This window comes from Plectropomus leopardus, chromosome 16 (genome assembly GCF_008729295.1).
Source record: "Plectropomus leopardus isolate mb chromosome 16, YSFRI_Pleo_2.0, whole genome shotgun sequence".
Lineage (NCBI taxonomy): Eukaryota > Metazoa > Chordata > Actinopteri > Perciformes > Serranidae > Plectropomus > Plectropomus leopardus.
Genome location: NC_056478.1, coordinates 24,360,270 through 24,375,298, shown reverse-complemented (window position 1 = coordinate 24,375,298; position 15,029 = coordinate 24,360,270). Strand labels below are relative to the sequence as shown.

The window sequence follows — 15,029 nt, the reverse complement described above, 5'->3', positions numbered from 1 at the left end:
GCGGTTTGTGTTTTTGGCTTCAGAGATGCTTCTCAAGCAGCAGGATTAATGAAACACAGCAAACTGTGGCTGTTTGCATGAACACTGCAAAAACTACTGACAAGTTACATGACTTGAAGATGCTTTAGATAAACTTCAAAAATAAACTTGACAGTCGGTATTAAAAACTATGATAATATGTGCTTAAATGTTGTTGTGCCTGACCATATCAGCCTGAAACATGAAAAACAAGTCCTCCAGTAGGGTGAGATCTCATTTTTTTTTTTTTTTTTTTTTTACCAGTTTAATTAATTTACCTTCAAAATACTGCAATGACCTTTTTCCAAAGAAATGTTGGATGTTTCAAAATATGTTGATCTGCAATGTAAAACTCTGAAAACACCCCATTACTCACACATTTCTTCACACTCAAATGATAAAATATTCACAGCACCATCCAGATGGGAACACAGCGGGCCAAACAAGCTAAAACACACACACACACACACACACACAAAATTCATTCACCTCCCTCAAATAAAACCACTAACTTTCCATCCTAAAGCCAAATAAAGTTTTATTTGAACAAATTCAGGTTCCCTACAAACCATATGCCTTTACCAGATCTATGTATGACAACTTAATGTCGAGTGTGATTCGCACAGTAAGTCCTGTTGCCTCGATAATTCTGTCATCTAATATCATGAAAACACAAAAACAATGTGTTAGTCCAGCTCTTAATGCTTTCTAACTTCCTGTCTGTGGCTCTCAGTTCCAATTGTTTCCTCGTAATGACAACGTAAATCTTTAAAAACACAAATGAAACATTTCATGTTTAAAAACAGTCTCAGTATTGAACAAAAAAGCTGGTCACTATAGCTTTTATCAGACAAACTGGAGGAAATGCTACATCTGATGGGGACTATTTTCAGCCTCAGATTAATCTTCATTTGGACAATAAACGTTACACCTAGCGAAAAAAGCTACTCAGAGCACAGAGCAACTGTCACTGTAGTTTCAGACTGATGCAGATGTCATTTTCACAGACAGCGTCCACATTGTGGAGGCAGCAAATGCACCCATCTGTGCGCCTATGGGCAGGTAGGTCTTAAAATGAGGTGTGGTCATACACATTGTTGAGTATTACTATTTTGAGGCAGCAGAAAGCGATTCCACTATTGACCTACAAAAACCTAAAGTCTGTATGATGGGATATTTTCCTGCTACCCATCACGCACATGGATGGGTTATGGGTGGGTAAAGTAATACATGATGGATTGTGAAAATAGTAAAAACATTCTCTGTACTCGCTGTACAGCTGCTGTCCGACTTCCCCTTTAGAAAGCAACCCAGCGCATTCACAGGCAAGGAGCAGCATAGCTTGAAGGCAGATTTATTAGTCAAAATTAAATTTGTCCTTGATCCTGCTACATCTTTGTAGTTGACAGATGAGTTGATTAAAATCAGCAGCTACTATGAAAATTCTATCCAGTTGCTTGGACATGTTGCTGCTGGTGGCATCACTCAATTCTTGCAGTGCATTTTTTGAATTTGAGTCTTGAGTCCTTTTGGCTGCAAACAAGGTCAGCCCACGTCTCTGTGAAGATGTGCACAGAGCAGTCTCTGATTACCTGTTGCTAAGTGAGCCTCAGTTGCATCTCATCCACTTTATTCTCCTGTGACCGGATATCAGCCAGAAGAAGGCTTGGTAGAGGAACAGCTCTCGGTTCAAGTGAGGACAGCCTCGCCCTGATGCTGGCTCTCCTCCCTCGCTTCGTCAGGTGCTTTCTGCTTGGTTTCTCCCGACTGGTCTGACTGTCTGCTCGGCGTATGCCGTTGGTGCAGATCCTCTCGCGGTCTGCTGCATTCAGTCCAAACCCCACACAACTTACCCGATGTTTATAAGTGCTTCTCTAACATAGAAAGTTGTGCTTCAGCAGAAGGGGCCATGGAGTTGAAAAAATAGTAAAATCTAGCAAAAAAGTAGCAAGGATTTGAGGAGCTCCTGGCTGCTGCATCTACATGTGCTTCCGTCGTTATAGCATCTTTAGCAATGTTGGCGAGCTGTCTCTAGTCTTGACATGACGTAGGATGCACAGGATACTGAACGTAATGCTTCGAGCAAGTCAAAAGTAGATCACACCGCAGGTATCGCGGGTTCATTTTTTTCGTTTCACCAATTTGAATCTCACATATTTTTTATCGATTTTTAACTGTCTCCCAATGCATGGTTACATCCCTAATTATTTCAGAAGCTAAAAGTTAAGTTCTGGTTCCTCTGTCAGGTTTATGACTTTTTCTGCTTAAATGTCCCAGTATTTGCAGCCATTACTACTTTTACTGCATTACTCCCAGCAGAAAACCGCTCCCTTCTCCAATTTGCCGAATCCACCATTCTTTTTCATCTTCAGCTTTCAACAATACTTATATTAGGCAGCATAACCATTGCCAACTTTTTCTGATTTACCATGAATCTTAATCTAATCACCTGTGAGGTCACAGCAGAGTTCAGTCCGTTTTAATCTTTGCTCTTTGTAAAGCACTTTGAAACCAACCTGTTTGTTGACAGAATAAATCTGACATGAAAGCAAAGCAGAGACTGACAAAAGTGCACAGAACCTCTTTAACATTGACAACTTTCTCTTAGTCTCCCTGTGAAAATGAGTAATTGTTGAGTTAATGATACCTCATACCATGAGAACTGAAATGTCTGATTTGACGAAACTTGTGGGAAGGAAAAGGGAAGAAGATTTTTAAACTTTAAATAACTTTAAATGAACCTTTTGTGATGGTATATTTTGCCCTGCATTTACAGAAGCACTACAGTTGACTTTGGTCACAGATGTAACAAAAGTTTATTTCTCCATTTGTGTTCTCTCTCTGACCGGTCTTATATTTGTGGATGACTCTGGGCCCCTGTCCCCCTGTCAGTCAGCTGCTGCTGCTGCTGGGAAACTCTCTGTGTACTGACAGGCAGCAGCAGCAGCTCAGGGTGGGAAAGTTTTACTTCTTACTACAACGACAAAACCGCCAGTTCACCTCGAAACCCATTAGACACAGCTAGTCACAGCTTTGCTCAGCTAATGCGCAGACTTTACCAACCAGATATTTTTCATTGAAGTGTAGAAATGGGTGATTATAGGGGCCCAGACAGTCCCCAAAAGTACATGGACATTTCCATATTTTCTGCTGAAAATATAATGGCTCACGGTCAAGGATGCTATTTTTAGGAAGCCAAAAATGACCATGTTTCCGGGGGCAAATTATCTGTTTTTTGGTGTCACATGACTTGCATAAATTTTGAACAAACTCTGAAATGCAAACAAAACCTCCATCTGATCTGAAACTGAATGACCTATATCTAATATCAACCAAAAAGAGATAACCTTATAACCAGATAACAGTTGTCACTCTCAAATAAATTTTCTAAACCTTTTTTAGATTAATTCATTGAAAAAGTCTGATGCATGCTCCTAAAACTTTAATCTTGTCTTTCAATAACCTGGTTTGTTGACAGGGTCACAGTTTAATCTGTCTCCTAAATTCCTTGCCTGACAGTCACTCATAGTATTTATAAGGCATGCTGATAATAAAGCAGGTTAGCCCATCCAGCTGCAGTCAAACACGTGAGGAAGTCGGTAAAAAAGAGCTGCAGGTGAAACTCCAGCTGCTCATAAACAGTCCTGTTAATCATTTGTCAGAAAGATCAAAACAAACAAGACGTTCAGCCTCGTTTTACACAGTGCTTTGACAAGAACTCCCACTTTGAAATACAAACGTCTTTATCTCTGAAAGGAAACACCCAGAAGAAAATGCTTCATAAGGTATTCATGTTTCTGAAAAACATGAATATGTTACATTTGCATGCATGCATTTCGTATTGTTTCTTACTTATCATATCAACATTTCTACAGTCATGTTAAATATGAACAGACCACTGTTCGAGACTAACAAAATCGGTTGGGACTTTTTGAGCCATTGCTGTGTTTCCAGGTACTTTAAAGGCAACAAATATGGGTGTTCTGTAGCGACCTGTCACTGTTTGTCCAGCAGGTTTTTTGGGTACGAAAAGTGGTTGGGCTTTTTTTTTTTCTTCAAGATTATTTTTGGGGGCTTTTATGCCTTATAAATAGGGAAGCTTAGCGTAAAAGGGGGAGAGAGAGAGAGGGGGCGGCATGCAGCAAAAGGCTGAGGCCAGAATCAAACCCGCAGCCGCTGCAGTGACGACACAGCCTCTGTACATGTGGCACCTGCTCTCTCCACTCAGCGGGCGCCCCAAATTGGTTGTTTTTACCAAGACATCGCTGCTTTTCCTACTGGATTAGTGGCACGAAAGCCACTGCTTTTCATGGACACATCGCTGCTTTTCCTGCCGGGATTGTGCCCCCCATACCAGGTATTTTAAGCCAATACATCACTTTTTTCGGCGATTGGGTTGAAGTGAAAATCTGAAAGATGTTCATATCTGTTAAAGCAGAAATGTGGAAAAAGTACCAAGCCAGGGCTGCTTCTACTAAACTAAAAAGAACCATTACTCTGCCTTGTGAAACTGTCCCTGTTGCTTGTTAATTACAACAAATGGCACGTGTTGTCTTGTTGAAGCACAAAGACGGAGTTCGGACCTGACACTCCCCAGCTGGGGGCAACAAAAGAAATATTTACCCCACCTCCATCACAACAGGACAAGGGTGGAGAGGAAAAGTGGCAAAAGAGCACAGAGACTATTCATAGCTTCACTTGGCCTCTGTCAAACTACACTATATCTCTCTCTCTCTCTCTCTCACACACACACACACACACACACACACACACACACACACACACACACACAGTGGCCATTCATCTTATTGGTACGAGGCAGTGGGGGTAACACACACACACACTGTTGAACAAACACTGTTCAAAAGGAAAAAGGATTTCCTTGAGCGTTGTGCAGATTTGTGCTAAGAAGTCTTATGAAATCAAACAAACAGGAATTGTGCTGTTCACTGTGTGCAAAGCCGAGCTCACTTTAAACAGTAACAGCCCGACACTGGTGCAGATCTGCTGGAATGAAAGGTCCCCACTGCCAAAATGAAAACCTATGCCTAACTGGTAAGCCAAGGTAGAGGGAGGCCTGAATGTTTTGTTTTTTTTTAATCGCATTTTTTTCTTATTTATCATCAGTACACAAGTCTCCCGCCTGTTTAATGCTTTTTCACTGGCAGACTGTTGGTGGTGATAACATGCAAAGAAGTGTAGCGATGCACCGACAAAGAATGGAAACCAGGAGTCTACAAGCTGTAAAATGTAATGTCTGAAATTAACTTGATGATCAGTTTGCTTCACTAACACACAGACAATTAAAAACTGCCACACAGAGACTCACACTGATCTGAGAGCTACAAAGTGGGCTGTAATGCATTCAAAAAATTGAGAAACTGTCAAGTATCAAAAGCTGGCAGTGAATGCTCTATCAGATACTTTGATTATATATTACAAGTAATAAATTGCCTTTTTTGTTTCACATATAAATTTGTTTTAGTACATGTCATCAAGATAATAATGTATCATGCTGAATACAAACAAGAGGCCAGAGCAAATTTTATTAGGCTTGTTAGGCTTGGAAATTAACTTTCTTTTGTGCACCTGCCACTGTGGCTGGTGGACTGGAAAATCTACCAGCCACTCAACAAATTATCTTTGTTTTTTTGGCTTGTGATTGCAGCATCTAGCAGCCACTTTTTTTTTTGCTGGTGGCTGGTGCTAATTCCCAACCCTGAGCGATATTATTTCATTAGAGTGATCAGCTCAACACCACAGCCTCAGCATGTGCATAAGTTTACTCTGGTAAGCAGTGATGGAGTGTTTATGTATCCGACTTTTATTGTGAAAGGTAAGAGGGGAAGAAACACAAACAAACTTTAACATGTATTTTGTTAATGTGGTAATATGCTAATATTTAGCAAGCTAATGTTACATTATTTAACATGTTAACAGCTAGTTTTAGGGGTATCCTGTCATAAACTTCAGTGTTAGATATTACAACTCAGCTCAAACTGCAACAAAGATGGGAGACCATATGAGTGTACAAAAGCATAAAAGCAGTAAAGGTAGAAATGCTGACCTGATGGTGGCCCTAAATAAAAAGACATGCTTTCGCCAACGTCATGACAAAGTCAAAGATATCTACCCTCTGGGGATCACGAATGTCTCTAAGAAACTTTGTGGGAACCTGTCCAAAAGCAATAAAATGAGGGGACTTTGTTTGTGGGAACACATTAACCTGTTACATCATTATTGTTATGTCATGGAGACCTGTATTGCAGGTTTTAATCATTATTTATCGTCATTCATGACGTTCAGGTTGTGGGAGTAGTTAGCTTTGACGTAACTTGAATAAATCTCCAAATCTGCTTTCCTAGAATCCATTAAAAAGGCTGATTACATGACTGACTAACACAGCTCTGTTCCCTCAGAATCCACTACTGTATGTCTGCCAGACAGCGGGAACATGGAACGTAAACGTATGATCTTATTTAGAAATAATAAGTGCTTCTTGGTTTAATATAATTACAAGATAATACATTAAGGCGTTTTTTTTTAATAATATATTTTAAGACGTCTATTCATAGCAGTCTGTCAGTAAATCCAATAATAATTTACAGAAACACTGACAAAAAAGGTACAGTTCCAGCCTTAGTCCAGGATAATTTCTTATTATAGTTATTATGCCTGCATTACTTTTATCAGTGTACTTTTATACCTGATTAATTACTGTATATGGGCTGCAACTAACAATTATTTTCAGTCAGTTCTCACAACAACTGGATCATAGATGGCATTTTTTTGCAGTTGACTGACTAATCAATGTGGAAATCTTCAGTACATAAATAGACTAACTGTTTCAGCTCTACAGGAGTGAGAGTAACCAGAGCCACGTTCACACTCATTCCTGTAGAGAATGACGCCAGTGTAGCTCACAAATGGGGAGAAAGGCAGGAAGAGGCCCCCAGTGAAGAGAATGTGGATGCTTCCTCTGATTCACCCTCAGTGAAAATGTTGGGTGGGAGACCAATAGAAAGAGAAGAAAAAAATTTGACTTATCAGGAGAATCTGTAATCCCGTCCATTTTTACATACAATACTGGTGGAAGGGCTGGGTATCAGTACTTGATACCTGAAAGTATTGAGTGAAATAAACCAGCACCAAGTAGTACTGGAACTTCTCCTGTCAAACGACACCTGCCGAGATCTAGAAAAAACAACTAATTTTGTGACTCGCAGTCAATAACCACAAGCATGCTTTGATTTAATGCAACATGTAATTGGCCCATTACTGCAGCAGCTACAGCCCATACAGTCTGTAATGTGACATTGTGCAGGGTGTATTTAACAAAGTTTGAAGTTGACTACAAACTTGTAGCTGGTGTCATGTTACACAACTTAGAGTGCTTAAAATGTACATATTGGTGTCGGTTTCACTTTAACCCTTTAAAATCTGGATCAACATCCTTTTCCCCTTTTTATTTTTTGTGCTGCTTTCAGATGCCTTTTACAAACATTTAAACCCCTGAAACATGACAAAATTGGTTTGTTTTCTTTGCAATGAGTAACTTGGCAAGAAATGTCCTGCAATTTTCCGAAAATGTGAAAAAGGTGACAAGGAAATGACCTGAAAACTATCTGGGGAGGATTTTTTAGTTATTATCCAAAACCTATATGAAAAAAAATATAATCAAATTTTGTTTTACTTTCTTCATAAGTTCATTTTCTTCTGTTTTTTCTTTTTATTTTCCTCTCTTTCAAGTAATTTCCTTGCATTTTTTACTAATACTTGCTAATTTTTGGTTTGTTCCTGTTTAAGCCACTCACGTTTTTAAAAGAAATGCATCCAATTTGACCAGATTTTAAAGGATTAAGGTTCCAAATACCACTGAAAGTGGTGTAAACACTCCAGAAAGAAACATAAGAGAGCGTGGATAGGAGCTAAGCAAACCCAGTTGGGACCTCAAATCTCCACCATCTTAATGTTCCGAGTGAGAGTTTAACATCCAGCTCTGGCAGTGTTAGTGTTTGCCTTGTTAGTGCCTTGCTCTACTTGCTGAACTACATCAAGCCATAATGACGCTGACAATGACGTTCTCAGGTGAGAGATGTTCTCCTCCCACTGAACAAACAACAGCCATCATGATCCGATGGGAACCTCATCACGTGCCTCTCAGAGCAAAGCCAAAAGAGTTTCTGTTATCTTGTCTTACAGGATGAAGTGCTGCTGATCTGGATTCGTTCCAGCTGATGAGTTTTAACAGCACACCTGCACACAGGTGCATACAGAAGAGAAGGTATGCTTACTATGCTTTCTTACTCATAATATTACGAGAAAAAAACAGCAGTCAAAAAAAACAAAGGACTATGTGTAGAAGAAGAACATGAGATCTTTTTTATATCAGGCTTTTTATATATATTTTTGTTTTATATTTGGGGACTTTTAACTGCTGGTCAGACTTCACTTCGAGCTCTGATTACTCATGATAGATATTCGCCTATCATAAGTAATCAGATGTTTGATGTTGTGAGTTTGGTGCCTGATGACTGTCTATGACTGAAACCAGCTGGAGATGTGATCACACCCTTGAAATTGCTCTTATTTGTTTAATCATCAAGATTATTATTGGGGGAACTGGGATTGTAAAACAATTAATTTCATAGTTTATGATGGGGAGGTTCAGTGATAAATACAGATTAAAGATAACAGATACTTCCAGCTGTACAAGCCTCTTTGCAGCTATTCAAATGCACATTGTTTAATAAAGGTAATTAAATATGACTGTAAGTCCCTCAGACATGTGACCTTCCTTTCTTCTGGGACCAGACAGGAAACACTTTGTTAGATCAAATTCTTCACACTAAAAGCACAATGACGCTGGGCTTTGGCTGTACACAATGTTTAGAAATAACAACCAATTTTGGCTAAACATCAGTAGGGAGGAACAGGAAGGTCAAAGAGTCAAGTGCAAGATAAAAATCTTATTTCAGAAACTGTGGAAAAGTGGATTTTAAAAACACAGAGGTGACCAGAGATTTGAGAAATGTTATAAGCATCGAAGGGTGTAGGTCAGGGGGAAACAGGGGGTTTGGTGGTCCATCAGATAAAAACACTTCCAATTTCCCAAATTCTGGTGAATCTGTATACCCCAATTAGTGCCGTTTCTGCAAATTATAGTGTAATGTCTTTAATTTTATCAAAAATAAAGTCCTCTGCTACATCATATTGAGGTGAACAAATGCACATTTTAAATACTGAGGGGGACATGTATCCCAAGTACCCCCAAAAATCTACACCTATGCAAACAAAAAGTCTTGTTAGCTTTGTTAAACATTGTCTTTTCAGTTGTTTGATAGCAAAATATTTCATATAGATTAAACAAAAGTCATCGAATTTGGTGGAAATCAAGGTCATGGCCCAAGATAGCTTTTGAGATTTGTTTTAGTGTTAAAAATCTTTGAAAAGTATCACAAATAGTGGGCTAGTGACATATTTTCCTAATTACGTCTTTGGCATTTCAGTTCTGATAATATTGGCCAATAATACTGACTCTACCCAGTTCAACTTCAACTAAACGAAATCCCAACTTAATTGTGATTGATCTAACTGTATATAACAATACAGCCAACTCTCTGGACGCAAGGTCCCCTCAGCAGGTAAATTCTTCCCATGTGTCTTCTCGTTTATTGGCTTTATTTCTACACATCCCTTCATAAACAGAGCTGGATGTGTCATCTTGTTTATTCAGCCTCTTTTTCTCCAACCCGCCTGTCATCATTTACATTGTGACGTGTGACTGCACCTGCCAGATGAGCAGACAGGTATGTGGTTTTGTCTGAACACGCCGAGCTTCATCCCTGAGATGTATGTGTTTACCTCGGAGCTACAGCTGTCTGATCAGTTTGCTTCACTAACACACGGACAATTAAAAACTGCCACACAGAGACTCACACTGATCTCAGAGCTACAAAGTGGGCTGTAATGCGTCCAAAAAATTGAGAAACTGTCAAGTATCAAAAGCTGGCAGTGAATGCTCTATCAGATACTTTGATTATATATTACAAGATCTAAAGCAGGAAATTAGTAAATTTGGGATTTTATTTATTTAAAATGTATTTAATTTAGCTTTGGAATATTTTTGTTATGCATAATACTTTAAATTGAATTGGCAACAGCCTTGGAAATATTTCAAATGATAACTGGCCTTAAAGCCCACAGGTGGTGTTTTTTGTGCCATTAATATGTACGTCAAAAATTGTTAAAGCTTTTTTTGATTTTGTGAATACTTGCGTGGCAAAAAAGCGACATAAATTTTTCTCGGGACCAATTTTTTCTGAGCTTTAGCACAGCAAATAAAGTCATCATCCAATCACATTGTGCAAAACAGACATGTCAAAATGTCAAGTCAATAGGAACCCCTTGCAACTGTCGGTAATTTGACTGACTATTTCATATTTTTGAGTTGTTTATTCATCACGTCCACAAGGAGCAAAGGTGTTTGACTGCGCAATACTGAACATCTGAGTCTCTGTGAGATTTTTAGTGCTTTACTCAAAATTTAAGACTTTTTAATGACAGTTTGAATAAAAAAATGTAAAGTATGACAAGAAGAAGCACTAGCACTGGTTTGGTGATCAGAAAGTATTTTTAAGACTTTTCCAGGAGATCCTGACCATGAAAACAAATCTTTTCATAATTATTCTTGATAATTAACACTTTATTTCATTCAGTACACCAGATGTGAGCATGCTTTGTACTGGCAGAATTATGAAGTTGACCCATTTGCCTGACTTCCACCAAAGATTTCATGACATTCCCTGACAATCCTTGCATCTGCTGTGATATTCCAGGGTTATTCCAGGAATTTTGAAGCATTTGTGGTCAGCTGGAGCGGCTCTGTGACAGCCGGCCTGTGGGAACCAACTCCAGATCAAACAGGAGGATTTAAATGAGACTGTATGAACCTCCCACTAAAAGAACCTGTTGCTTGAGTTGTATGATGGAAGTAAACACACGCACACAGATACACACCACACACACCCTTGCCGCCTATAGCCAGAGGCAGCAATCTGCTCTGTAGTTACACTGTAAATACTACAACAGGATTCAGTTCAATGACAAAGACTAGTCTGCTTATCACTTTGCTGATCATATTAAGTCATTTTATCAACAGTATATACGGGTCAACAGATTATTGGCCTGGCTGATTTTTGGGGCCGATATTTGGCATTTTGCTGATTATCTGTGTCAGCGTTTTATTTTAATGATCGCCAATAAAATTCACAAATGAAAAAGTGCGCGTATTACACTCAACCAACACCAGGGAAGGCCACCAGAGAAAGTGTCAGCATGGGAGGAACTTTTACTTTGTAAAACCCCAGGGGGGTAATTTTTATTAATTCATTTTTATTTTCACTGAACTGTATAAAAAAATGCAGGGAACTTACTCTATATTATGTTGAAAGTTTCAGTTTTTATAAAACATTTACCAAAGGCATTTAAACAAAACTTTGTGCTGAAGTTATTATATTCCAAATTCTAAGTTTTTGTATATATTTTCATTTTTATTGTAAATGCAAATGGGGGTTTTTGGTTGCATTGAGTACAAGTAATCGGTATTTGTATCGGCCCAAAAAAAACAAATATCTGTCAACCACTAAGTATAATTATCTAAGCATGCTGAATACAACTTCCACTTTCAAGTTTATGAACCATAACAGCAAAGAACACATTTTACCAGTGCAGAATCTAAAATAAATGCAACTGTTACCTACTAGTCTGTGTTGAGGGGATCGACTGTTTAAATCTGGTGGTATTCTCTATTTTTCATGTTTTTGAGAGAGTGACAGGATACGGGGAGGGAAGAAGTTTAATTGGGCCATCCAGGTCATGTGACTGACCCCTGTGTTTGTCACCCCTTTTATGCAGAACAAAAGTCAGGTCTGATTAAATGGCAGCGCTGCCACAGGAAAGTGTCACCATGACCTCTTGACCTTCCACACAGCAGGAGGGCGATTTTTGTCAATAGCTGGTATTGTCTGGGTCTTTATTACACTCAGCTCTGCATTGTCTGTGCTGCTAAATGACATGTGTATTGGTATGTATGTGTGTGCACGTAGGTGTGTGTTTGTGCTTTAGGGAGCCAAGCTTGGCTGAATGGCCGAACACTTTCTCACAATTATTAATTCAACTTGTACAAATATTGCATAAAGCCACAAAAGCAAGAGAATAAAATTTAAGGCATACCAGGCTTTTGAAAAAAAAAAAAAAAAAAAAAAACAGCAAAAAAAATCAAAACATAAAATATGTTACTCATGATGCATGTTAGACTGTACCAACACTAAAGCCCTATTTCTGCACATCTTGATTTGAGTATACACATATTTAGGGCAATGATAAGTTTTTCAGTCCTGAATAGGAATAGGAATCCTGTGCAGGTGCAGTAATTACAAGCCATTCTTTCTATGTTTTACTTGTATGTTGAAGCATTCTTAAGATTGCAAAAATCTAAAATATTATAATGTAAAACAAGGATCATCATGCAACAGACACAAACTGTGGCCTCACACACTGCATCACTACAGATTTGTCTCCTGCTTCTGCTTGTTCAACCCTACTGGTAATTAAAAACAGGTCTTTATCATACCACGATTGTGGGCCTGATTGACATTTTATGGCTGAGCTGTTAACTGGTCGGGCCTGTTTATTGCTTAATGACACACTGTAATGAAAATGAATACTTGGCTCCGTTCTGTGAGCAAATCCCATCCAGCTGCTACTCAACAACCAAGTTCAACAACCAAGCAGAAATATGACAGTTAGTAAAAAAAGGTAAACAAGGTAACAACCTGCAGCGTGTTACTGAGCCAACACAAGCCCAATTAACTTGTCCTGGGCCACCACAACATACAGTCTAACATACTTAATCTTGTGTAATTTTATTATTTGATTATTCCTGGTTTACATTTGAATTATATAGCAGTTTTACTTCGCAAAGTTTTTGTGCTACTCCACCTGTTAAGTCAACATGAACATTTGAAAAAAGTGGTGTACAATGGTTTACAAGAAAACATGTTTATACTTCTCGAAGTTGAAGATATCAGTATCAAAACTCGGGTATTGAATTAGTGGTAGTATCAGACATTTCAAGGGACACCCAGCCCTAAATCCTACATAAAGGCGAAACCAGTGATGTAAAACATATGGGTTTCACCAACAAAATCCAAAATCCAACCTGCTCAAGTTCAATGGATTCATGAGTCTTTTAATACATGGACAACATGACTGTACTTTCAATTAAAATCAACTGAAAAGTCTCCTTTGCCGATTCAAACACAACTTTTTCACGGTCAAAATGACTAATTAGTACTTTAATTTGAGCCACAAAATTCTGAAAACAAAGGAAATCACCATATGAATAATTACATTAAATGGTTTAATGCACCATTTTTTAAATTTTGATATTTAATATGTCAATAAAAATCCGACGCGCCATGTTTACAGAATATAAACACGAAGACATACAGACTGCACAAAATTATTCAGTCCATGCGTAACCATTCCGTATTGATTTCACTATTTGTTTACAATTTATGGTACACTTTACTTGTTAACACGTTTTATTTGTTTTTTATTTTTGTTCTTGGTTATCAGTCCTTGTTATATTTATTTAGGCAGACACCAATTAACCATTTTCCCAGATTTTTCTTCACATACATAAAAGTCGATTCTTTAACTTTATTTGTTCAGCTTCTGTTGTCCTTGTTGTAAACTGTAATCTGTACTTCTGTGTAAGTTACACGCGAGCAATGCCACAAAAAAAGTTAATTTCTTTATATGTGTACAATAAACAACAATAATATAATGTCATTGATGCGTATTTGGCCAATAAAAGTGACTCGAAATCAAGCAGCAGGTGGAGAAAGGGTTGAATTAGCCGTTTTTAACTCCTAAAGGCTAACTGCTAACAACAGGACCGTTAGCTCTCCTAACATTAACCGTGATCCTGATAAGATAACGTAAGGTCAGTCTTACCTCGCATCCAGTCCACCACTTGTTGAGGGCTCCACTTACTCACAGCCTCCATTTCTCCAACCGGCTTCCAGTTTACCTGTTGTTCCTCCAAACTACCGAATTAAACCGTTAAACGGACATTATTACCGGAGGAGTTAACTTTGAAGCTCAGACACAGACGCGGTACTACTGACCCAACGGTTCGCCGCTCGCGACTGACTGAGCTCGTGGAGAAAGTTTACAGTCATAGCAGTACACACGCGCGTGGGGCGGGTGTCGGGTTACTAAACTAAGGGTTTTAGTCACGCCCCTCTGCAGTCTCCTCCAATCACAGAAGAGCATGATAATGCTGCCTTCAGGCGCTGTGGGAAGGTCGGAACATTAGAACTATTGGGTGAGATTTAAAAGTGACGATGATGATGTTATTGTTGTAGCTTTTGTGGTTTAATCATTTGAAATCGGAGCAAATTGGCTTGATTGTCAAAAACGTGGGAGGAAGGCAATGAGCAACGAAAGAAGAAATTACCCCCAAAATTAGCGAGAAACTGGTCGAAAATACAAGGATATTACTTCAAATTGGTTAAAAGTTTTAAAAGGGAAATGACCTGGAAAAAGTACTTAAAAAATATAATAATTCCGTATCATAATTTTAAATACATTATCACAATTATAGTTTTTATCTAGGTGTTTTTTTTTCATTTTTTTCTCAACATTTTTCCAAAGCCATTTAAAGAAGAATTTTCTAAATCTACTAATTTCTTGCAACTTGTGCAATATTTCCTAAGTTGCTAAAATAAAAGGGCCTTCAGTTTTGTATACATTATGATGTGAGACTTATTTAACTTCATAAGATTTAAACATGCAAATTCAGAACATGTTGGAACATAATACACAGACAAATGTCTTTCAGACTATGGCATGACAGAGCAAATTAGCAACAAGCTTTCATTACACCATTTTTATTGCATGCAAAGACCAATAAACTAATGTTTGTGCGGTATTTATCCAGT

At 38.3% G+C, this 15,029-nt stretch overlaps 1 protein-coding gene across 1 annotated transcript in view; it reads right to left on the bottom strand.

Moving 5' to 3' along the window:
* cnksr3 (cnksr family member 3) overlaps positions 1-14,255 on the bottom strand; it is a 51,306-nt gene extending 37,051 nt beyond the window's left edge. Inside the window, exon 1 of the mRNA XM_042503961.1 lies at positions 14,041-14,255. Within this exon, the coding sequence (XP_042359895.1) occupies positions 14,041-14,092 (52 nt within the window). The 5' untranslated portion in view covers positions 14,093-14,255. The remainder of the gene's footprint in view (positions 1-14,040) is intronic.
* Positions 14,256-15,029: the final 774 nt, after the last annotated feature.